Source organism: Tyto alba, unplaced genomic scaffold, assembly GCF_018691265.1.
Source record: "Tyto alba isolate M040663 unplaced genomic scaffold, T.alba_DEE_v4.0 Super-Scaffold_9, whole genome shotgun sequence".
NCBI classification, from domain to species: domain Eukaryota; kingdom Metazoa; phylum Chordata; class Aves; order Strigiformes; family Tytonidae; genus Tyto; species Tyto alba.
This window is the reverse complement of record NW_024881330.1, coordinates 26,104,219-26,130,517: the sequence shown is the minus strand read 5'-3', so window position 1 is coordinate 26,130,517 and position 26,299 is coordinate 26,104,219. Positions and strand designations below refer to the sequence as shown.

The following is a 26,299-nucleotide window of genomic DNA, read 5'->3' as shown; positions in this document are numbered from 1 at the left end:
TGGATCCATTCATAACAGGCAGGAGACTAAGAATTATGAAGAAATGAATCATCTGGGACTTATGCTTTCCAGGTATTTTTCTTCCAGTTACAAACGTTGATCGTAACTGCAGAGGAAACGGCTGCTACTAGGACAGACAGAAGAATCGATTTCTTTTTCATTTGGGGCTTTTTATTTGAAACTAATAGAAAGACCAGAACAACAGCATTTATAAAAGTTACCCAGAATGACAAAACAATCTTCTGTTGATTTCGAGTCACATGTTACATACAGAAACTATTTCATTTCAGTAGCTTATAGTCATAGTAATAGTGATCAAAGGCACCTGCAACTGTCTTGGTTGCACATGCACTGTAGTAATTATGCATGCAAATGAGGAAATTAGACTTTTTTGTGGTTGATCACCAGTATAATTACTATAACTGAATATACAATCGTGGTAACTGTACACACAAATTACACAGGCATGCAGTTTTAAAAAACAAGCATTGCATTCACTGTCTCTATTTTGATAATGTCCTATGGAAACACTCCTCCACTGGAAATAAGAAAAAGCATTACCTTTTAAAAAGATGTACATTTATTCAACTGTCTACTGAACACTAAAAAAATATAACAATCCAGTAATTTTGTTTCCAAGTTGAAACATCAGCAAAATCTCACCACTGTCATAAGATTTACCAACTTGAAAAGACATTTAAACATAGCCTCTTATTCCTCTTTTTTATATGTATTTATTAACCTGTAAATTCATTAAGGTATTAAAGTATAGGTGATTATTTGAAAAAATAATGCGTATGATCAAAATTTTTTCAAAAAGTTGAGCTAAATTTCCATTAGCTCATCACAACTCTAACAGAACTAAGTGGAAATATTTTAAAAGTTTGGATTTTTATCAACCTAAACATTTAAATATACACAATTTAATTATACTTCAGACCAGAAGAGTTGGTGCATTCAAACCCATACAAGGTAGTTTTCTAAGGTACATAAACAACAACACGGGAAACATGCTTTCATCTCCCAAGCCCAAATTTTGATCTATCCATATTAACATAAGGAACCATTCTGCAAGGGCAAAAGCATTTATTATCAAATATTTCAAACAGTATGACAAAAGTAATAAAATATTTAGATATTGCTGTATTCTGGCAGATCACGGCGTAGTCGTATTGCCTTCAGCCTCTCTACTTTGATTTTTGTTCGCAACAGTTCTTCTTCCAGTTGCTGCTTTCTTTTCAAACCATCCCTTTTTTCTTGGACATAAAGACCAATTTTTCTTTGATTTTCTAGTATTATTTGATGCTCTTCTTTCAGCATTTGTAACATCTGTGGGTCGTAACTACACATTGGTCTAAAGCGTTCTCCAACCTCAAGCCTAAAAAACTCATCTCTTCTTGGTACGGGAGAGGGAGACATCATCACTCTCATATCAACTGAGGATACTGATGTTGAAGGAGACCTTTCCATAATATGCACCAGCTGGTGTTCTTCCTCTTGTTCTAAGTTCTCATTTTGCTGTGAGTCTATAACCAAAGAAGGAGGAGGTTTGACATCCTCTTCCGATTGCAGTTCCATCATGACTGACGCAGGATGGTGATCCAACATTGCCTGTGGTGAACTGGTACCAGCAATTGTTTCTTTATCGATACTAGCACTAGAACACACAAAATCATATTTAAATAATCCATTAAAAACTATTTTTTAAAAGGTGTCGCTGTAAGTAACCAAAGCTTCATTTGAAATACTACGCTGATATCTATGCCTGAGACTCTACTTCATTACATGAACACCACCTGCACACTTCCTTCCTTCCACCACACATACACAGCCCTGTATTATTCAGATTCTATTGCTATAAATGCAGCATAGCCAACAGAGAACTATCCTGGTAGGCCCTTCTTCTGACACTGGAGAAGCAAGAAGGGCCATTAGTGACAAATGAGAATAAAAACAAAGCAGCAGCAAGTCATGAAAGTGACAGAGGAAAGAGTTTATATAATATATAATGTGATTTTAAAAGGGGATTCATTTAGATTGAGTGGACTGTGGCAGAAACATTTCCATCTCGCAAACTTATTAATCTCTTCCTGTTCTAATGTGTTCCCTGTTTCTGATTCATGCACCCAAATATTTGGGGTTTATGTGAAACAATCACTGAATAAAATTACAGAAAGAGCCTTGGGAGAAGAAACCAGAGCCCAAATAATGTCCCTGCCAGTAGATTAGGGCATCAAGCTAATCCTTGCTCCTTCTCTTTGAACTGATCTCAGTATTTTTCTGAAGCTTCAAGAGAAGACACAGAAATGTTTCCATAAGAACAGCCTATAGTTCCGTGCATTTCTTTACAAAAGTACAACACCCACTTGACTCATCTGTCTTTGTGTAAACCCCTGAATCAGCAGCACCTCAAATCATGATTTGACATTACATTGGCTTTAATGGTAACACTGGCTCAAGCTGTTCCTGACACTTCTCTACCATCAGTTGTGTTTGAAACCCTACACTTCCCCACATCACTCCTTTATTCAGGTAATTATTTTTTAAGCCAGATCAGCTTCTTCATCTGTTCTACTGTACAGATCTACAAAGAATACTTTCAGCATGCCTGTAAAGGCAGTATGGTGTAACATGGGAACAGGAATATATTAACTTGGTACTGATGCCGAAGACAATACATCATCATGGCCATGACTGTCTAAAACTGAGGCTATAACTGGTGGTTGAAAATACGAGACATTCTCCAGCCCCCGAAGAACTGAGCTGCAGCTAGCATCTAAAGGCAGTGAGTGGATCCATGATTAATGTAACATCCATGGATGCTCCCCAACCCTGGAGGACCTGAGTTGCTGTTTATTAAACTGGGGGGGTGGGAGGTGTTTGTTTACACTTTTTAAACTCCTTGTGAGCCCTACAATCCACAAATTGAGAAACACTATCTGATTATTAAAACTGTCCTGGTTAGCAGTAGATGTGTGTTCAAATTCCCAGAAGAAATTTACTTTGTACATCCTACATCTTGTGTAAATGCACTAACTCCTTAGCCAAAAGGTGGCATGATCATCTCATGCATCTCCCATGGTCTTTAAAACTCTTGGTTCAAAAGAAATAAGCAGTCATGGTTGCAATTTCCAAAGAACCTGATCTAGCCTGCCATCCATTACGTGGAAGTACATTTTCTAGAATAAAAGCATTAAAGCTTCTCAATACTCATTTGTAAAAATGTTTAATAGGGTCAGAGCAATGTATTTTCCAAAAATTAATCCTGTTAACCACCACCCAAACTATTTTAACTATTTTTTTTTGAAGTCCATCTGAAGCAGGTATTGAAAATAGACCTTTCATTTATTCCCTGAAGAAAATGCCAGGATAATCTTAATTCTATTGACTGTTACCTGAGCTGTCTATATAGTATCAATTATATCACCTTACTCCTTCCTCCTTATGCCACAAAGCTTCCCCTATTACTATATACCTCTTTCTCACATTCCTCTTACTCCTCTTACTGAGCATCGGAAGTATTATCCTGCACACAAATTTTCACTTGTTTTCCCCAGTGCTGACTGTAATTCTGGGTTTCCCCCTCTTCACAACCACAGCTTCTAATACAGCTTCCCTCCTTCTTATTTGCTGGCTCCTGGCCAGCTTCTAGCCTGAGAAAAGTGGAAACAACCAGCAGGAGAAGCAGGTCATTCTGACAAAAGGAAACAGAGAGAGAGCAAAAGAGAAAGCAAGAGAGGTTAAAGAGAAGACAGATAGGTAAGATTTAGTCTAATACAGACTAGAGCCTCCAAACAGTGAAAAATCTATCTCTTAAAGTGTTATCCATACAGAACTAGAAAATTATCAAATCTTCAGGTAACTCCAATAGGGCTTTTTTTTTTTTTTTTTTTTTTTTTTTTTTTCCCCTTAAGAGTCAGTCTCTTAAAAGGAAAACAATTAGACAGCAAAGAGAGAAAGACGGAATTGAGAAACAAAAGAGCTGCCTGTATGGTGGTTACTAATGTTGTTTCTGACAACTTGACTGAAAGAAAGACAAACAGTAGTTACCACAATTGGGGGATGGTGTTTATAACCCTGCAGGCACCCATGATTCACCAGGTTTTGTTTAATCACAGTGAGCTAGAAATTGCTTAAAGGTGCGACTAAGAATTTGGATTCATTATAACTTGTGTTTCCCTCCTACAAAACCTAAGCCGTATCCTGGTGAGTTAAAACCCAATACAGGGGTTTGAAAATTAGGGTAAAACGTGATTCAGAGTTAAAATTAGAACTATCAAATAATGATATATTTGGGCAGGAAAAAAAATAATCTTTTAAATTATATTCTTTTCCTTCAGCACCCAGTATATTGGCTATTCCTAGGAACAACCATTTTGGGTAAGCAGTAATCAAGTCAATGTTCTGAGACCCATAAGGGACTGCAAAAAATGTTTAAATTATAGGAGACAAACTATGGAGATCATTAGCTCTTAATCATCCACGAAAAGCGTCAGTGCTTTTTATAAGCTGATCTACAAACCAAAGTTCTCACTCTTTTTTTTTTTTCCCTCCTTACAAAAGTTGGTAGTCAAGACACTGCAACCTTTATTAGCGCAATTAAAAGCCTCGTTTTGTTCCAGAGAATTCTTTGGAACAGTTCCTCCAGGGGCATTCACCAGGAGCAGCAGCACAGCCCAGTTGCTTCAGACTTCTTTACGCAAAGGACCCACAACAGCATATTTTTAGAGCATCTGGCATGTTGGGATTTAGACAATTGTTACCATTCAGTTCAACCAGTGGCACCATGAATCCAATTCAGCGTATGTGCGCATGCCAGCTTTTCTTAAGAGTGTTACGCTGCTGCACCGACTATCAGTATATCTGTTTAAAATACAGAAAGTTCGCTTCCCATTAATCTGCTTGGGAAAATAAGAAAAATCATCGCTTTCTCAAGGTTGCTGGGGAGTTACATGACTTTTTTTCCCCTTCCTCCCTAGCTTAGTTTTTGTGTCTGGAGGAATCAATACCTGACCCAGGCATTTTTTGATCCCTCAAGGACCAATACAGAACCAGCAGAGTGTTGCAAGTCAGATATGAGGGGCATTAGCCAGCTGTGGGAGAAAGCCTGAATGCTGCCTGCCTGTATTATGTCTGGCTCAAATCTAGACAGTGTGTCTCACTTTACTGAGCAGTAAAAGAAGAAAAAAAAAAACTACAAAAAAGAAAACTTCTAGTGCTGTACCTCTCAGCAGTTTCTCTCTGTATTTGAACTGCCCAACGTATGATACAGAACTGCTTGGAGTTTAGACTGCAATTAGCTTTGCTCCAGCTTCAGGGAACCACCATCAGTGCAAGAAAAGTATCATTTAAAAAAACATTTGCACTCAAAAAGGCACTGTGGTATGGGGAGTCAATTTTTTTTTTTAAAGATTATTTGGATCAGTTAGAACATAACATGCAAACATCAGAGCAAATGAAAGAAAAGGTGTATGAGTAAGGTTTCTTAGCTCTGTGAACTAACTTTATTAAAAATCCTGTATAAACTGGTAATAGTTCCATATGTTGCAAAATGACTGCAGTATTACCTTAAATGGAGGAGAATAGCCATCACTTTGCCAGTGTTTGAATAATCTGCCTATTAAAAGGTAGGGGAGGGGTAGAGGTGGGAGCTACTATTTCTCTTTGATTCTCTCTTAACCCTCACTTTCCAGAGTATGACAAAGACTCTGAAACAAGCTTTGAAAGAGAGCTGAAAAAAATGAATGCAGTGCTAAGTCATCATAAAGCTTCCCATAAAACAAAAGCAATATTACTTGGTCATTGTTCCCCATCTGGGGATTTTCTCTGATAAACATTTCCTTCAGGAGCCTGAACACAAGCAAAGCATTACAGAGTAGGTAGGAGGCGCCATAATTTTCATTCAGTAACAAAATAAAAAGAATTGTCTCACCTTTGAACACCGCTCCTGTCTCTTAAACACACATTGGAAATCTGTGGAATCATCTCCACAACTTTCTTGGTTGGCTCGGAAATGCTGCTTTTACAATCTGAGTGAGTCTCCTTTTGCTGCAATAGCTCCTGTTTGGCATATTCTTTGAGCCTCTTGTACAGCGTGCGCAGGCCCTGTGCAGTACGAGGAGGGCGATCTACTCCGATGGCATTGTAGTTATCAGCTATGATATCCCAGCATTTGTTTTTTTCCACTATTACAGAATGCTTATTGGTATGTTCCTCGAGAATTTTAACATAAGGCTTCACGAGTTTTAGCAAATCGAGCTTTTCAGATAAGGTAAAATTAGAAGATCTGGCCTTCCCAACCATTGTTATCTTTGAATTAAGGAAGCCGTTTCTGAAGCCACCATGCAGTCCCTAGCTCTGCTCAGCTCTTTTTCACAAACAGAAAAAGATCAGGCTTAACTAGGCTAGTCTCATTTAGGCCCACGCCTACAAGGGAGGGTTTATTAAAATTCCTTCAGCTTAAGCTGACGCAGGTTCAGGAAATCTGCTTAAGCCAAGCCTGACCTACATAAGGCTTCAGACTGAAGAAGACGAGAAGAAACAAGCAAAATACACTTTTGTATGAAGAGACCAGACATACGCAGGATTTAAAAACATAAAGGTTTAAAGATTAGCACGTTACCCAGCTAAAAATTACCTAATTTAGCTTGAGTAACAAGCTCTAACACATCTCCCTAGCTCTCTCGCACGTATCTCAAACTGAAACCGCGCTCGAGATGATTTTACATGTAACGACGTCCCCAAAAAAGCAACAATTGCTTTGTGAAACGCACTGAGCGTTACAGGGAGCGGGAGGCGAAAGGCGAGGGCGGCGTGTGTAGAGAGCTCCCTGACAGAGCCCCCGGCCGCCGCCATTTGCATAATGCTGGTCCTGCTGTCAATCAGGGGCGGCATATCCTCCAGCCGGTTAGGTTACACTCAGGCGCGGGCTTCGCAGTAAAGCTGAGCTTCTCCTGCACTTGGCAGCCCGCTCCCGCTACCTACACGGGGGCTTCTTAAAGAGGCCGCTTCTCTCGGCGGCCGAGCGGGAAGGGCCACGCAAGGCCAGCGAGCAAAGCCCCGGGGGCCGCCGCGGAACCGGCGCTTTTCTCGCAGCCGGGGCCCGCGGCTGCGGCCTGCCCGGGCGGCGGCGGCGGCACCGGCGCGGCCTGCGCCCGGTCGCCGCGCATTCACCGAGCGCCTAAGAGCCTGGACCGACTGGGATTTCCATAATAGCCACCAGGAAACCACCTACTTGCAGAATAATACTTCCAGGCGTTCTTTCGGGATAAAAGCCTGATTTTTTTTTTTTTTTTTTTTTCCCCCCCTAAGGCGGCGCGCGTGCTGTGCGTGTGCATTTCTCATGTTTGCGTGGAAAGGGATCACTTTAAGCCAAGTCTCCGCATAAAAATGCGAGCGTGGCTTCAGATTTCTGTGGTCTGAACTAAACCAACAAATGAGCGAAAGGGAAAAACCTGCAGATGTAAGAAAAGGTGCTCTCAAATACAGAAATCAGAAACTAAGTTTGAAAAATGACGTACAGGGCTGAAAAGAGTCCCGGGGGGTGGAAACAAACACCATTCGATATAGTGGCAACAGCTTCTCAAGCTTAACATGTTCAGCCTTGAAAACAAGGGAGCCTAGAAGGGGGGTGAAGGAAAGACAGATCTAATTATAGTTTGAAATATCTTAAGGCTATAAAGATCTAGGTATAAACTTGTTTGCTCTAAGGGGGAAAAAACCCAAAGCAGATAAATGCCACATTCAAAACATGAAATTCAAACTAAACAAAGGGAGACTTTTAACTGCTAAAAATCAATTAGCATTTAGAATAACAAGCATGTTTGGAACCATTTCTGAGGCTCGACTTGCCTGTACGACTTAGCAAAATTGCGACCAGTCCACTTTGCTGGAATTGCTTTCAAGCCAAGATTAAATAAAGCATTTTATAGTCTGATGCCCATTACACTAGAATTTGAGAAACAAAATACTCGTGGTTAGAAGCACTGCATGAAAAACATCACTTTTAAACAGCTAATCCTTCCCTATTTCCCCACTTCGCACTTTACTAACATTAAGAGTAGAAAGCTGGTAGTTACCTTTTTTTTTTTTTTTAATTTATGCGCTTGGGTTTTTTTCAGGAACTGGAAAAAAAAAATAAATTGGATGTGCCTCAGATGGTTTAGGCTCTGACAATACCAGAATTGAGGAGTCACAGGCAAGCCTACACTGTACCCTCTGCTGCTGAAGCAGCTGCCCAGTGCCCAGTCTCTTGACATTTTAGTGATGAAAAGAAGTCAGTGTTAGGTTGTGTGATTAAAGGTTTCTCCCCACAGACACAAAGAGCACAGATGAACAGGGGCAGGCAGAGAAACCCCAACAACTTAAAGAAAGTGAGCCCTCAGTCCGGCTGCTCACAGGGCTGTCAGAAACAGGAGCAGCCCAGTGGGCCGAGCCCACAGGAGGGGCTCGCTCTATCGCCTTGCAGACTGCGGGAGGGCTTACTGCCCACTGGGTATGGGACTCGTTAGGAGATGTCAGAAAGAGTATTTTGGGATTGCAGAAGGCGTAGTACAGGATATTTAGAGGAAAAGAGCGAAGGCAAGAAAAGGGAGGGATGAAAGTGGTTTGGGGCAGAACAAGCATAGGAAAATGCTGAGGAAAAAAGGGATAGAAGGGACCAGATGCGTGTAAACGGATGGCTGCTCAGTACACTTGTCTAGCCATGCCCTGCACCTGATCACTGCAGTTGTCCTATCTTCTTGTTAAACGATATTTGTAACTATTTTCCTGGGTGAGGGGAATCTCTGCTCTCTGTGCATAGTGGTGCACGGAAGCATACCTGCCAGCAACTGGAGTTGTACCACAGGTTGCAGGGGCCCGGGTGCCTGAGATGCGAGCCCACAGATACTGCCTGGGTACCCATGTCAGTACGTGGTTGCTGGCAAACACCAAGCTGGACGAGCTGCCGAGTGGGCTTGGGAGCCAAGAACTGAAGCAACCATGAGCCTGGGCCAGCTACTGGAGAGACAGAAGATCTGAGATTTCTCTACTAAAGAGACCAGGACACCTGGGGACTGGCCACTGGTAAGGTCATAAATCCAGAGCAGCTGCCAGAGAGACCCAGTGCAGATTTGTGAGGCAACTGGGAGACTGGGGAATCCAGGGACAAGCTACTGAGCAGAATAAGAGTCTAATGTGACTTGCTGGAGGGGTCCATATTGTATTCATGTGTATTTTTCACAAACAGACTTTCATCCCAGTCAGCCAGTGAAGGAAAAGGTTGAGGCTACTCATGCTGCTTGTGTTTGTGTGAGTGATGTGTTTTCTGTATGGCTGGCCATATATATATATATAGAGAGAGAGAGATAGTGTGTACATGCACTCGTGTGCCTCTTGGGAATACATCCTTATGGACCTGGGGACGAGGACCTGCAGCAGTCTCCTCTATACTGGGCTACCAGATGCAGCAACTCCTAATTTAGCCCTATCAAAACTTTCATTGCACTGTCACCTTACTGCTTAATGTTGCTAGAAGAGACCAAGTTTCCATACTGATGCAGTTATAGCAAAATACCACTACAAAGATTTCTTTTAAGCAAGGGCCTGAAGGAATCGGTCTGAATTACATATTGTTTGGCAGGAGTGTAAAATAACCCTTGTAAAAATGAAGCTGGCTGCCAACCAAAATTCCCCCCCCTCTCACCTCTTTTTAAAATAGCTCTGTTCATCAGCCTAAGGTTGTATCAGTACTTGGATGACAAATCACAGAAGGTGAGAAGCGTGGATACAAATGTTACATACAGACTTCTCTGAGCTAAAACAATAGCTGTAGTTCCAAGACAATTATAAAAAAAAAAAATGTTGCTTCAGTCCACCCTTCATCCTACACCTTCCACCAACACTAGCATTTATGCAACACAGTGCACAGCCAACTCAGGGAGATGATCCAGCTACAGCCTAGTCAATTTTCTTTTTTCTTTTTTTTTTTTTTTTTTTTGGCAAGCATAGAGTTTAATGTTGGTTTAAGTCAACATAAATGTAGGACATTGCCAAAACAGGAATTTCTGTCTCCTCCCAACCCTGTCATGTTCCTGCCCCTTCACTGTGCTTATATGAGCACTCATAGATCTTCAGAGCAAGTCAGATCAGGGAACTGATTTGTCTACAAATTAATAACTTTTTCTGAGCTGGGTTAGTTTTAACCACCAGCAGTTCCCTGATACAGTATTCCACCGAACAAATAACTCACACAAAAGAAATTCACTGGAAAAGCTTTTTCAGACTGTATCTGGATCATTTTAGGAATATGGTTTGCAATGCCCTCTGCAAAAACTTGTATTAGCATAAGTGAGGGGACAACAAATCACAGGTAGCAAGGAAAAAAATCTGGTCACTGGTGAAGAAAATAGCCATCCATGTACCCTTCACATCACTTCACCTCCTGTTTTAATCCTATGTGCAAGGTACAGCTCATCTTTCCTTCATATTTTCAAGGTGAAATTCAGTAATCAGAATTCTGAAAAGAAAAAAGTCTTGGATTCAGCATTTTTTTTATTTGCTCGATTCTGTCCTTTAAAAAAAACAAACAAAAAACCACAAATGCTTCCCAATTTAAATGTTAATATTTAAAAAAACAGTTTAAGTGGATGAAATCTTTGTATTTGGAAGTTCATGAAAAATGGGAGCTGTGAGGGTAGGTCAGAGAATTTTTCTAGGGAAATGAAAATCAGCATGATTATTCAAAACCCAAGCAACAGCCCCTTGCTAAGGCTGCAGAACTTCAACAGCTGGGAAGCAGAACTCAAAGCTACAGGTAACAGGTAGGTTCAGGTTTTTGGTGTGGAAAGGTCTAGAATTAATACCAAAAAAATGATACAAATAGTGTATCCTAGAGAGCTATCAAGAGATGAATGAATCACAGTTGTAATACAGTCAGGAATTAAAGTAGCCAAATGACTATGCATTGCTGACAAAACTCAATGGGTCCAAATTTTACAAGTGACAGATTTGTATCAAGGCCAATAACTGCAACAAGTGGCCCATGTAAATTTAGGCACATTATGAGACAGACCACTCTGTAAAGGAGAATGTCTTAAATCAGGGGAGCATCTTGGATGGAGGGAGAAAGATCCACACAGAACTAAGGAAGAATCTCTCCATGACAGACACTAAAAACAACAACAACAAAAAAAAAAAAAAAAAAAAAAAAAAAAAAAAAACCACACAAAACCAATCCACTGTGAGGTACATGATTCAAAGACAAAAAACTTCTGAAAGAATTAAGGATGCCCTAAGAACAAATGTATCTTTAAAGATGTAGTTTGGGTCCGACAGCAAACTTGAACGTTGAAGGGAATAATGCTGGCTTAAGTGATTGAGGCTGAGACCTTCTAGTGCAAAAAACATCAACAGATAAAAGGATTGCTAAACTCTGTGAAGGTGCTCTGCCCACAAAATGCTAGCCCCAGAATAAGTCTGAAGGACATCTGTTCTTATCTAATAATGTGCAAGTAAACTAGTTCTGCAGAGACCTGGGCTTAGCATTTGCAATCACCTAAGAGCCTGAAAATCTTAAGAAAAAGAGGACGATGGCAAGATTTGAATCAAAGCTGAAGTGAAACCCTGATACCCCCCTGTGCTTACGAGAAACTGTAAGAAGATTCAGCAGCTAGGTTAGGGTACGTTACACATCACTGAATATACTGGGGTATACTGGCAGCGGAAACACTTGGCAAGTATTGAGGCAGTTGCTCACTCTTGCAAATGAATTTGGCAGCTGCATAAAATGACTTGAGAGTGTCTATAGGTATTAAGGGCTGCGAAAGTTCCATTAGGTCATCATATAGTCCTTCTTTTCTGACATGACAGCAAGTCAGTGCCAAGTCATTCGATCTGCCTGTCTTAAGAGCCTGCTGCAGCAAAGGGTGGGTGAGAAAGTTTCCAACTCCAAAGGTTTCTCGTAGGGACAGTTGTTTCATGGGTAATCTCCAAAACTAAGGGTTGCAGGCATTATTCATTAAGGAGAGGGTTGAGGTTAACAATGTTTTGTGAGGCAAAAGTTGCAAGACAACTTTACCTTGAAGTTAACAGTGATTAAATACATTCTCACCAGACTTCTAAGAAATATTTTTAGATCATTTAAGTTGTGTTTCAAATAGCTTTCTCATTTCACTTGATTTTTTTTTCTTGTCTTTATCAACACTTTCTGAATCAATTTTGCACTTTCTTGTTCTTATCCTTGCTGTACCTGAACCTCTCAGACCACTCCTTTTCTTTCTCCTGCAGAGTTATTTCTAAACATTTCTAAACTTCAGTCCTGCATTGGGAGAGCAAGGAGAACTATATTAACTTCTAACATCTAACAGTTCTTGCAGCTGCTTCAAGAGCAAGGGTGCATGTATCTCAAGACAAGCACAGAAAACATATGGACCTTAGCAATGTAATTAATACCTTTACACCACTCTCTTGAAACTAGCCTGAATTACACATGGCCTACTCCAGAGCTCTTAGCAGCTAAAATTCCATGCGTAAAATCTAACTACGCTTCTGTCCCCTCTGCTGGTTTAAGACATTTGCTCTACATTTAGTCCACTGAAATGGGAAATACTGAAATTAGACAATTAAAATGCTCCCCATGACAAATTTCAAAGAATTTATCTTCATCTCAGTCTGACATTCCAGGGCCCACACATTCAGATCTGTAACAATCCTTCAAACTAAGTTTGGCTTAAAGTTACAGGATTCTGAATTATAATATTAAGTGACTATACAGCACCATGAATTAGCCTTTCACTTTATAAGTCACATCCTTAAAAAAAAGAGATGCTAATAGTACCATTTTTCACAAATTCAGAAGTGAGTCCAGTTTCTAACACATGCTTGTGTCTTCTCTGATCCTCTCTTCCAACAAGCTTTTTGATGACTGATGAGAAGCAGCTGAGAAATACAGAAAGATTTGCAAGTATGATTTTCTCAGGATGTTTTGCTTAAATACTTAAATCCCCATTAGCAAGATAGCCTCTATAAAAAGAAACTGTGTAAGAGAAGCCAAGTTTCTGCAATTCTCCCATCTTTTCATAGAAAGATGAAAATTTTTGAGATCATGCTTTTAAATACTAACCTCAAAATACTTCCCCATGCACTATTCCCTGCATTTGACATAAGAGCAGCTTTTTCCATTCTTCTAATTTTGCCTAGCAGATGTTTTGAGGACAGCAAGATAACCACCCTATCACCATCTTGCTGATTTTAAGATATTGTGACGAAGCTGCTGTTTCAGAAGAAATCTTCAGGCTCAAAGCCAAAAGCTGGGACTGAACTCTAAGGTACATTGGCATGGCAACAAAGGGGATCGAAACAACGAGCATAGCTACAGAAAGATTCGGTGACTATCTATGAAGGGATACAGGCCAGGTCTGTAATAATACTCATAATAGCTCAAAAAGACCTTCCAGTTCCCTTCAAGAAGGCATTTCTTGTCCCTCCACCTGATAGCTACATTCTCTCCATCTTCCCTTAAATCCACCTTCATATCTACTGGAGACAGGAGAGCTGGGGGAGAAGAAAAATCAACCATTCCCATACCCCAAGCTAGGACTTTCCAAAGGGTAGAAGAGTGGAAAAGAAAAACATCCAATAAACTTAGAATAACCGTGTATTTCTCTTTTGCCCATCTTCACTCCTACCACACACACAGCCTGATAATAAATTTTTATAATCAAGATGAAAATAAGAATGTGTACAGCTGCGCTCAGTATGAATGAGGAAATTGAAAGAATTAGCGCTGCTAAACCTGAATCCTTGAAAATAGTCTCTATACAGAGTATTTACTAAGTTCCTCATTTCCTCATTTTTAAAGTTACAGTATTAGATAATTTCATTTTCCATATATTGCAGACTATATGCCGTGTGTTTGCATGCAACTCTTGAGAGCTAAATTATAATAAATGTATTGGGATAGTAAGTTCATTTCCCAACACATCCCCGGCCGCCCCTTGGAAAGGGGGGTTTGTTTTATATCTGCAGTTTCAAAATTAGGTCTCTGTCTCTGCACAAGAAAGACTATTTAAGTTCTTTTTTCTTGCTTGCAAATTTTATTTTTCAGTAACTTAACAAGTTAAAGAAAAATGCATAAAAGATTATTAACTCTACATGCAGCACAGCTCTCTTCAGTAGCGGATATGTCACTGCTCAAAGCACCTAGCAATTTATAGCTTTTTCACTGTAAAGAAGCAACAACAGTTCCATTCAACAGGCAAGTTACTACTGCAAAACTTTCACTTTAATCCCTCCAACTTCATGGAAAATGTTAAATATCTTGCATCTAATATAGCTCTTTATTTTCTGACCAGGTAATACCCTTCTGATTTCTGGTTTCCTCCCCCTCTTTTTTATTACCACCATTAGTTCAAATACACATATTAGAGCACACTTAACTAGGACAAATGAAAAGTGTATTTCGCTGGCAATTCATTGCTTTTCTCAAATGTGTGAATATCCCGGTTATATCATCTATCATTACATAAAGCCTAGTAATTCCATGACAGCAAGATATGATCATATCAAATTATAAATTATGTTGTACTAACTGTGGAAATATCACACTAGAATTATGCAAGTCTGGATTTGTTTTACAACAGCCTGTTATACTGCATTGCAGATGGCTACCCTGTCTAGGAAAGCAGCTTTGCAGTTGCTGAACATTACACGGTATGTTGCCTTTGGTGGTGAAGCTGGTTTAAGTTCCTTCTTTCCATCTCACCCTTGGTTGCTGATTTTACCACAGCATATCTTACCACTGAGCTGGTGGGCAGCCCAGATTCAAGATAAGTAACACTGGTTAGGGTTGTGAACTTCTTCAACAGGCTAATGTATCACGTAAGCCCACCCTACTCTATTGCTTGCCTTCGGTCTATGGCTACTGACTCCACATTACCTGACTATTGCTGCAGTCCAATCATGGTTTCTCCACTGATAGACTCTAAAACTAAAGAAGTAGGAAATTCATGGCTGCTGCAGTTGGTGCTTCTGAGCACAGGATTAGAAGGCCTTGAGGGCGATGTTGTGCTCGGTACATAGTTCTGGTCACTACCATACATAGGGTGATGAATCTATAGGAAGAGGAAGGAAAAGAAATCCAACCCCCAAAAATCTTGGAGTCATGAGAACAAGCAATGTCAGACTAAAGAACCTTTCATTTTTTACTTTTTTTTTTTTATCTTTTTAAGTCCTGAGCACTTAGAGTGCTTTAAAATTCAGTAGTAAAGTTACTTTGCTAAAATGCTGTTCCCTGCTTTGCTGTCATACCACCTCCATGCATAGCTGTAAACAGTGCATGGCCACAGCCAGAGGGAACTGTGAGTGTGCATAATCAGCTGGGGAAATGCTAGGGAAGGTCTTATGCCAGTAGCAGAGAATAAGAAGCCATCTCGCCTCCCAAGGAAGAGCACAGAGCAAAAGGTGGAGTCCTCAGGACATGCCAGAGTCCCAAAGCTACAGACAAGAAAACGCAGGCCATCTATGACTAAATAATCACAGAAGGCTCGGTGAGAAGTGTACCCGCTGACTGCTGGGCAGTGGGGTACTGGGGCCAGTAGGTGACAACTTGCATGTACGTCCACCATGACTGACGTATACATTAACACCTCTGGAACCAGCGTCAGATCAGAGATAAGAATTTCTCTGCTGATACATTTACATCAATCTAGTTTCCTTAACCAGTCCCCATCTCCTGAGATGAACCGATCAAACAGGTAGAGATGACACCTAATCAGTAAAGAAACTATCCTGGATTGAGAAACAGCTTGTCTATAAATTTGTCTATTCACAATTATCAACTATTCTGCCTATAACATGACATGAAGGAGGAGGTAATTTTAAATCATAAAGACCTAGCAAAGCAATTTGATACTCTTTAGAATAAGAAATTACAACATACAAACTTGTAAAATCTAACTTGAAAACAGTGCAGTAATAAATTATTTGCAGTCAGGCATCCAGTAACACCTTAGTTGTACTAAGGGCTAGTGGGTAATTATTAAGAACTACAGATGTTTATGCACTATCTTTTACCCAAAGACTTCACTGCTTTACCAACTGTTTATAAAAACATTTGAAGGGCCCACTGAACCGCAGCTATACATGCAGCTTCACTACTAAAATAGATGGTAAAAACACTCCTGACTAGAATATATTTTCCAGTTCAAGCTGTGAAGTGCAATAACAGAAATGAATGCAATAACAGAAATTGCAATTAATACTTCCGCTTTTGCAGATATCCAAGTAATTATAGCAATAACATGCTTCATTATGAGATGTCAGGCCTGAATGGTTTTCGTTATCTAGAAATCCAAAGTAGGCAGTTAGACTGAAATCGGACAATATGACAAATCCTGAAAATAACATTTTTTAATCCTCTGATTAAAAGTGATAGGCACTTGATTGCTACTGTCATAACTGTAGGAAAAGTGGATTTTCTCTTACAATATTCAAATGAATTGGTTAAGGGTGTTTTTATTCATACCAACTGGCAGGAGGTATCAGACTAACCTGTAACAATGTTCAAGAAAGCTGAAGGAGCCAAACATTCCTATTATGAAAATAAAACTGACTTAAATGAGCAAAGAGTCTAAACCTTATAGACCAATGTACTCACTAAACATTAACATTCCAGAGAAGGTAGAGAAAAGATACTGAAAATATCACAGGCATGAAAAACATTCAAAAACATCTCTCGAGACATACAGTGAACAGATTAACCCTGTTATGAAATATTTACAACCTGTCTTCATTGTTAGCTCAAAGATAGTATTTGAGTATGACTTCTGACAAAGTTCCTCTTGGAAGATGCTTTAATAGATGTTAGTGATGGATGAAAGACAAAGTACTCCTGAACCAAAACCTAACAGGAGGCAAGCTGTAACACAATAAAACTCTATATCCAGCTCTTCTGTTCACCTACAGCAGGTTCAAACAATGAAACCTCAGTCCAACTAGGATGTTGTGTCTGAGGTGAAAGAGCTATTCATTTCCACAGGCAATATTGTAAGCCCAAACGAAAAAAGCAGAGCAACATTCTACTAGATTAGAAATACCAACAGAAAGCAAGCTGTAAACTCAGCTAATAAGCATGAATTACATTCATTATGTATGCTTTACATAAATAAAAAGAAAAATATATTAAAAACATTAAGTTGAAGGCAACACTGAGGTAAAAACCTCAGTTCTGGCCAATCCCACTTGCTAGCAACACTAAGAGGATACTAAATATAGTTCAGAAATCTGCCTGTCCATTGTTTCTTCAAATTCAAATTACCTGTAGTTTTTTGTTATTGCTTATAGGTCCTCGGAATGCAATGAGGACAAATAGAAACCAAGCACTTTTAAGAGCTGCAATAATATCCATCGAAACACATTTATGATTTTGTTTTCAATACCTATTAAATAGTTCAGGAATGTTACAGTAACTTTCATTTTTAAAGAGCGCACATACCTATCTGACAGAATTCTTTGGAGGCATGTGAGAAAAACCACTAATGACAATGTCAAATAATTTCCCCTCCACACATCCGTTGTGGCTGTCAACAGATACTATATTCTGAATACAAAACAAAGGTACCAAAGAGACTGCTGTGCTGTTTGCCTCTTATAAACAAGCAAACACTGATTCATAAACCAGTAGTAAGTTCATTTTTTCTACAAAGGTATGTTTTTATGGAGAAACATCATTTTCCAGTATTCACAACTCATAATCACCATTAGTAAACTAACTGCCTGTTGAACAGCATGTTCAATATCTGACAGTTCAAACTGCCTTAAAGTTAGAACACATAGGTAGGTTTCACTCAGCAACAGCTGAATTATTAAAACGTCTTTGGCAATAGCTCATCTCACAGAATTTCAGTCCCTTAGACATTACTTTTATTAGTGAAATCTTAGGAAAAAGTTTATTTTGAAAAGCAGCCTATAAAAGCAAGTATTTTTTTAAGCCAGATATGCTATAATTTTTAGATTGGTGCTATCTAATCAAATCCTTACTTGCCTATTCCAGGAAATGGACACCATGTGTCAGATAAGTTTTTTCAAAAGAATGCACAGCATTTTCAGGGCTGGGTTTCAGAAAGATTAGCTCTGTGAACAGTGCAGTTGTCCCATGGTCCGCAGGTGTTTCAAGAATTTCAGTGGAAACTGGGGTATTTATTTACACATTCCACTGCTGCACTGGAAACCCAAACACAGCAGCTTTGAGCATGATATAAAGCTAACAAGCAATTTTTCATCTGCATTAAATTATATGGAGGCAATAAACCAAAATAATGCCCACACTAGACTTTTTCAGTCTTTATATTATTTTAATGTCCCTTTAACAGAGAAGTCTTCTTCGGCTGCAGAGACTGGCAGTCAGCTATAATTCCATTACAATATTAATAACAATAAAAAACTCAAACTGACTCTGACTTTCACAACTGGTTTCCATTACTTCTGAATTTCATACCAAAACCAGCTTTGACAAAACAATTTCACACTACAAAGGAGGTTATGGTTTACACAATCTACATAATTGCTACATTAGCTGCAATGAATAGCAGACAAAAGTGACGTAACTGGCAGAAGCTATCTTGGAAGATCTACGTTATTAAGAAATTACTTAAGATTTAACAGAGCCTCAATATAGGATTGTTTTCACAGTACAGTGCTTGCATCACCAGCGAACCTGATGTCCAGAACTAACACTGACATTAGATATCCTTATTTTGTACCACATTTCATCACGGCTTTACAAAGACTTGCAGGGTTAGCCCCATTCTACAGACATAGAAGGGCTTTGGCACAAAATGGCTTGTCCAGCCATTCAGAAAGGTAGCAGCATAACATCAACAGAAATAGCTCACCCAGTCTCACTCCACAACTTTTTGCTTATTTTTCTCAAATCATCAGAGAACGCATACCAGTTGCATCTGGAATTCGTGATACTGAAAAAGCATTTAGTATCTTTTCCACTTCACAACATTTTGTTGGGAAAACTGCTGATTTCCCAGATTATTTTGGAAATAAATCCACTAGTTATCTTTCGAGTACACTGTTAGACAGAACCGGCAGACAGAAATTTTTGCAGATGTACCTATAGGGAAGAAGGACCACTCAAACAACCTGTCCCATACATACTGAAAATTTTCTGCAAGCATGAGTTTCATCAGAAGAACTGGAAGTTAAGGCATGCGCCAGATAAACACAAAAGCCCAGACCAGAAGGACTTAAGACATACAAGGAGGCTGCATTTTCCCACATTAGCTCTGCCAAACTGAGTGCGTATATTCTGGGTCGCATAAGATGATAATGGCAGCATCCTTTCATGACTGTCACAGGGAACTGAGAAACCCCCATTTTCTGGGGATGAAACCCAACCAGAAGAGTCAGTGGGAAGGTCTCCCCAGCACACCTTACAGAATGAAGGGGATTGCTACCTACTGAGGCCTGGAGCTCATAAGATGCTAGAAGGGGCATCTGAGGATTGCACAAGGCTTACAATGAGATTTTTGAAGGTAAAAAAACCAAGGACAAATGAAAACGGACAGAGGAAGGTGGTTCAGGAAAGAACGAGCATAGGAAAATAAAAGGAAAAAAGCAGCCACCTTTTAACAGGTGACCGGTCAGTATGCTTGTCCAGCAGTGCTCCGCACCTTGTTGCCACAGTCTGTCCCATCTTCTTATTAAACTACATTTCTAAATGTTTTCCTGGGTGAAGGGACTCTAGTCTGTGTGCATAAGTGTGCATGGAAGGGCACATGCCAGCAGCTGGAGCTGGACTACACAGATGTCATAAGGCCCAGGTACCTGATGTGCCAGCAAGCAGACAGACCAGAGCCCATGCATACGTACTGCCTGGGTATGTGTTTCAGCATGTGATTGCTAGCAAACACCAAGCTAGACTAGTTGGCAAGTAGGCTAAGAGGCTTGGAAGCCAACTATTGGAACAGCTGTGAGAGACCAGAGTCTGAGAGTTGGATACTGGAGACACCAGCAAGTCCAAGTGAGTTACTGGAGAGACTAGGATATCTGGGGGTTGGCTGCTGGTAAGTCTCACTAGCAGTGACACATGCTTGTACGTACGCATCGCTTGTACACGGGGCATCTGGGAGACCAGCGGATCCAAGAGCCCATCGCTAAGTAGATCAAGCGTCTAAGACCAAATACTGGAGGGACCTATTGTGTTTTACCTGTGGGAGCACAGGTTTGAGTACCAGCAACTGAGCTGGGAGCTGTGGGCCTTTGTGGTTCATGTGCCCACACACCCACAGCTGGGGTGTCCGACAAATCAAGGAGCCAGCTACTGGATATACTGAGTGCACAAAATCGGTTACTGGAGGGATCTATATTCTCTGTGTGTGTATATCTGTATATAGATATATATATGTTCATTTATTTTCCACAAACAGGCTTTCACCCTGATCAGCCAGAGAGGGGACAGGATGTGTTCATTGGTGCTGCTTGTGTTTGCCTGAGTGCTGTGCTCACTGTCTACTGGCCTATGTTACCAGCCATGTGTATATGTATGTATGTACATATTGCACATATGTGTACCTATTGGGAATATGTGCTCAGCCTCACTCTTGGCTGGACCTTGGGACGTGGAGCTGTGGCAGCTTTGCTTCTATCGGGCTTCCAGATTTAGCAGCTCTTATCACAAACAAAATTAAATACAACTTTTTTAAAGCCTTCTGCATTATAATTCCAACCGTTATGGAATCAAGGTGATAAGCAGCCGTGAAATGCTCTTTTAAGACTCAACCCATTACACAAAGTATTACCAACTAAATGAACCCTTAAACAAAGAGAAAGATCATTATCAGTATAATTAATTATAAGGAAACAAGAGTGAATTAACTGTAAAGACAGATGTCGAAATGCCTGAGCTGGCTCCAAGAGGAGTGATTTTCATCCAGCAATGTCAGTAACCCAGCTCACGTGCAACGCTTTCAAGATGCGCTTGGCTCTTGGCTCCTGAGGTCAGACACCTGCATTCGCTCAATGCAGAATGTCGCTGTGCTGTATCTGTGGTCAGGGCACATGAAGAGTGGGAATTGAAGGCACTCAACCCCACAGTCATTCAGATCCATCAAAGCACATTTGCTACAGTTCAGACACTCCAGTATCTTTGCAGTGCTGACTACCTTGCTTTTCAGAGTAATATACTACCCCAACATAAGAAGGACATGGACCTCTTGAAGCAAGTCCAGAGCAGGCCACAAAGATGATCAGGAGGCTGGAGCACCTCCCCTATGAGGCCAGGCTGAGAGAGTTGGGGTTGTTCAGCCTGGAGAAGAGAAGGCTCTGGGGAGACCTTACAGCAGCCTTCCAGTACTTAAAAGGGGGCTACAGGAAAGGTGAGGATGGACTCTTCATCAGAGAGTGTAGTGATATGACAAGTGGTAACAGTTTTAAACTGAAAAATGATAGATTTAGATTAGATAAAGGAATAAATTCTTTCCTGTGAGGCTGGTGAGACACTGGCACAGGCTGCCCAGAGGCACTGTGGCTGCCCCCTCCCTGGAAGGGTTCAAGGCCAGGTTGGACGGGGCTTTGAGCAACCTGGTCTGGTGGAAGGTGTCCCTGCTCGTGGCAGCGGGGTTGGAACTAGATGATCTTTAAGGTCCCTTCCAGCCAAACCATTCTGTAATTCCATTAATATTCATTACCGGGAGTAACAAATGAGTAAGTGTACAGACATGGATGAACAGAAGCAGTTCCCCTCTGATGCTACACTAGAGTTAGCAGCCCATGCTTGAACCTTGAGTGCCTGCTGGAGACACTGAAGCAAACAGCTCAGATCTTGTGCTGAAGTAAAGAAACCCTCATGAGTTCTGAAAAATGTGAATCCACTCAGGACAGTTAGCATTCTCTGCATGAGGCCAACAAGGTCTCCAAATTATACCACTTCTCCACTATTGAGGGTATCCTGACTCTCATCTTGATATAACTCTGGATTAGAGCAAGTTGACTATAGTACTCTCTGGAAGACATACACCTGAATAGCAGCACTTCCAACTGGCTTCTAAAACATCAACTTATTTTCTATTTAAAAAATAAAAATCATCTAATGTTTGTTTCTTTCACTCTCCAGCCAGTAGAACACCAAATAATGCCACCTTTGCATGACCCTTATATTAGTACTTCATAAAAGTTTACTAAATAGTGTATCATTCATAAGCATTAAAGTTTTCTTATGATACATGGCAGTAAAAAAAGAAAGAGCATCTTACCAGCTTTGGGCATATTTAGCATTTTCATTTCCACCTTGCTATACTTATTAGCACTGAAACATGCTTTTGTAGTCTTTACTTCTCCAGTTGACTCCACAGACTGTGTAAAATTTGCATTTTGATTCTGGCTATATATTTTAGAAAGTAATGAAGCACTTCCCTCTTTCTCATCCATCTGCAAAAGAGAAACAAATTCACAATAGCATTTCCTTCATTCAGTTGAAGAGAAATGGAGAAAACAACGAGAAGGGATCTTAATAGACACTAAACCTCATTATCAAACTATCTACATAAAATACATACATCCCTAAACAAATATATGCATCCCAGTGTTCACAACAGAAAGTGCATGCACACAATACCAAACACCACTTGTGCAAGTAGTTTATGAATTGAATTTAATAGAAGTCTTCTGTAGATAAAATGAATAAAAATCGTGATGATTTTTTTGGGTGATATTAAACGTTTCAGAGAAAGTTCCTTGCAGCAAAACTGCAACTTGATATACTGACATTTCATTACTAAGGGGGTTTTAACCACTTTTGCCAAAGCATTTCAAACATTTGAATCCAACAAAGGCCACGCCAAGATGCAATCTGTACCTCAGCTACACTGAGAATTGTAGTTGGGCTCAATACTGATTACTTTTATTTATTTGGAGAACATTTTTCTGCATCCACTTCAGAGTGAGAGAAACCTACCTGATAAGATCAAATGTAGTAAAAGCAAAGGTATCAGAATCTATTATTTAGCATGGATTGTTTGTGGTGAGCTCAGATGCTATCTTTTAGTAACAATACTGTACAAACAAATAAACTTTTTAGTGCACTGTTCAGTTTACCTCATTTAATTTCATTTCTTGGTCCATCTCCTTGGTTTCGTTCTTGAGACAAACTGTTTTAATTTTTCCTGGTGGTATAAACCTTGGCTTTTTGGCTACATTTCCTAGCACTTGACTTGGAGCTGCTGATCGCCTCATATTTAGCTGTACTGATCTGGAGGGTGGAGAGGAAGGAAGGAAGCAGATAAAGACAATTATAGTCAGAATACAAAATAGACACATCAATAACAATATATGCACTATTTTAAAATAAGAGATAGCATAAAAGATTTTCAAATAGCAGTGTTAATTCATAAGCATAATACATTTTAAGTAGTATTGTTGCAATGCATTGTTTAACAGTACTACGAAAGATAGACTACAGCAAATTCTGCAGTTGAACACTTCCTTTTTCATTTGAAAAGCCAATAGTGCAGTTCTCAATAGCAAGAAAAGCTCTGAAGATGCACAATGTAGGGCTGCTTAACAAACACCAGTTTATAAAAAGAAAGACAAATTGAAACAGAACTAACTATTCTAAACACTTAAAGCTTAATTTCGAAATGCCCATTATTAGTGGACAATGAACAATGACTGTTGAAGGTATGTTTCCTATCTGGGAGTAGTATTTTGCATTAAAAAAATCAATTATATTGGTCATTCAAATTCACTATTATAAGATTATAATTCATCAGAAAATTATCTGAAAATTATAGTGGAGATTATCACTCCCTGTTATGTTCACTTGAACAGTGGGAGGAGCATACTAGTTTTCCCTCAGAATACAAAACCGTTATTCCCCTAAACAACCTCAGGACAAAACCAAACACAACACACACCAGTGTTAATATGACAAAGCACACTTGCAACCACTAGAATAATAAACTATAATCTTAGTACTTCAAAGTAGTAGAAACAAAACAGGGAAAGAAAATTCCAGTAGAATAACCCAGCAGCTGGAATGATAAAGACAAGCACAGTACAGCAACTTATAGAACATATTTTGGTGTAATTCTCCATTCATACATGGATTGTTTATTTTAATTGATCCCCCCAATTACTGGGTAAAAATAAACCGTAATACGGATTGCAGACACAAACTTGCTCTACTTTTACTTGTTCTACCTCTACTGAAATCATGTTTGCATCCTGTTGCAATAGCCAGTATGTTTCTGCACTTTTTTGACGCTATTCTGCACTCCAGTGGCTTATGAGGGCACAACAACCTTTCTTTACAAGATTCACACAGAAGCAGTAAGGGAGTACCGTCAAAATACTTTGCAAACATGCAGATACTAACATGAGTTCTGCTGTCTCTTTCATATCTGAACAGTTGGCATATACGTGATGCTGTTACTAGATGTAAACCTTGATGGCAAAATAGCCTGAATCGTTGTCACTTCAATTGTGGCTGTTATTAAAAATACAAGGAAAGATGTCTCTGGTGGCATCAACAGCAGTTCACGTACGTTAGGCCTACTTGATAGCAGCGTTTGCATATGAACTTCAGTCAACCCTATGCAATAACGGAGTAGCTTGGTTATAATAACAGGAGTACCTGTAGCGTAAACAACTGACAGCCGCTGTGAAAGCTGCAAAAGGTGTCAAGAACCTTCCAGAGAAGCAGGCTGTGAATGCCAGTGCTGACCACAGCCAGCTTCAGGTGCCACATGAATTTGAACAAGTTCTCTACCCAAATCTGCAACATGTGGTGACAATTGGGAAGACAACCCAGGACACCCAACGACTCTACACAAGGACTATGCATAGCGTGGCAGAACCCCTGCACTAACCCTGCCCACTTCACTCCCAGAGCTTAACACATCTCCCATGAAACAGGGGAGTTGTACAATTCATAAATTGCATGTATCTGCGGATTAAAGTGCTTTGGTTTCCAAATCCATTTGGATTTTGCACTGTCACTCAGCCCTAAACCACAAAAATGCTCATTAAGAGATTTGCAAATTGATAAGAAAATGAAAAGATATGACCCTTAATAACTCAGTAACTTCACTCCTGTTAAATTTAAGAACATGTGAAAATATTACCAGTATTGCCTATTTGGAACTTCAAAAACCACTAGGGGTTTGTGACTTTTAAAATGCAATATTGCTTCCAGCAATACATATTTGTCTTCAAAATACAAGGTTTTATAAAGCATAATGAAAATATCAAATACAAAAAATAATGTTAATATTTTGTACCTTTACAGTACTATACAGTGGGTGTACAACAAATGACTGATACTAGATATTTTAGATGAGACCAGAGTAGGTGTAGCAAGAGCCAGGAATAGGTCCACATAACTAAGTCAAGTGACAAGTAAATATACCACTTCCTCCGAGACAGCCAGCAGTTTGTCAGATCACCCTGTACTTGCAGTATCGTTAGGTATGGTTGCAGGGAAATAGCTTGAGGTAACGAGACCAGCACTGCTCCTGCCTTTTATTAGCAAGCTAGCTTGACCAAATTAAGTGTACCATGAAACCACAGCCTAAAACGTCTCATGAATGCATCTGATTTTGCAAGCCTTGAATTCTGTAGTGCTTTTCTCCTTAAAGGCATCTTAACAGTTGCATCAAAATGAAATACATGTACAAGCGATATTTCAAAATTTTACACATTCAACTCAACACAGCATGCACAGAGTCACGTTAAAGGAAGTTACATTGCTCATCTCACAGTGCCTACATTGACACATACTTAAAAGACTGCTCTCTTAAACATCTAAAGAGACATTCTGGCATAGATGACGAGGCTACATGGTTTTTGTAGGCACCTTTTGTAAAGATGCGACACAGGATTAAATTTTACTCAGTTAAACTGCAGGCAGTGAGTGCATCGCCTTGAATATCGATATTAGTCAAAAATCACTTCAGATGAGTAGGACCTGTAAGGAATCGGAGCAGGCCCAACAAGCAGTGCCATTCAAACCGCTATGACCCGGCCCACCCTGCCGCAGCCTCCCGGTAAGGACCGCGGGGCTTGGAGGGGTGGTGGCTCCCTAAGGGCAAGCGGAGCGGCTGGGACCGCCCAGCCGGCTCCCCCGCCCCGGCGAGGAGAGACCAGCGACCCTGCCGCCCGGTAGCCCCCCGCCGCCGCCGCCGCCGCCTCACCACTCAACCGTCCCGCCGCCGGCTCCCGTCAGCCCGCTGGCCGCGCCGCGCATGCGCGCTGCGCAGCGCCCCCTCGCCGAATGCGCATGCTCCGCAGCCGTGCGCGAAGCGGTTGGCGGGGG

At 40.3% G+C, this 26,299-nt stretch overlaps 2 protein-coding genes across 3 annotated transcripts in view; both read right to left on the bottom strand.

The window, feature by feature from the left end:
- Positions 1 to 26,219, bottom strand: part of RAD54B (RAD54 homolog B) — a 66,581-nt gene extending 40,362 nt beyond the window's left edge. Inside the window, exons 1-3 of one of the 2 annotated variants that reach the window (XM_032987940.2) lie at positions 26,178 to 26,219; positions 23,083 to 23,236; positions 22,242 to 22,416 (exon numbers count right to left, since the gene is read on the bottom strand). In XM_032987940.2, the coding sequence (XP_032843831.1) occupies positions 22,242 to 22,416; positions 23,083 to 23,220 (313 nt within the window). In that variant the 5' untranslated portion in view covers positions 23,221 to 23,236; positions 26,178 to 26,219. Of the gene's footprint in view, positions 1 to 22,241; positions 22,417 to 23,082; positions 23,237 to 25,951; positions 26,151 to 26,177 lie in introns of those variants that run through there. The other variant, XM_032987939.2, reaches the window with a different exon arrangement.
- Positions 154 to 6,813, bottom strand: LOC104356521 (fibrinogen silencer binding protein). Its single transcript, XM_009972493.3, has 2 exons — positions 5,933 to 6,813; positions 154 to 1,657 (listed from the first exon to the last, which is right to left on the bottom strand). The coding sequence occupies exons 1-2, from the start codon at positions 6,301 to 6,303 to the stop codon at positions 1,132 to 1,134; spliced, it is 897 nt and encodes a 298-aa protein (XP_009970795.2). The 5' UTR covers positions 6,304 to 6,813; the 3' UTR covers positions 154 to 1,131.
- Positions 26,220 to 26,299: the final 80 nt, after the last annotated feature.

Bases quoted from the DNA above. Each gene is read 5' to 3' on its own strand.
- LOC104356521 (XM_009972493.3), bottom strand. From the start codon at position 6,303: ATGGTTGGGAAGGCCAGATCTTCTAATTTTACCTTATCTGAAAAGCTC. The intron at 1,658-5,932 runs GTGAGACAATTC...TGTGTGTTCTAG, and splicing joins GACAGGAGCGGTGTTCAAAG to TGCTAGTATCGATAAAGAAA.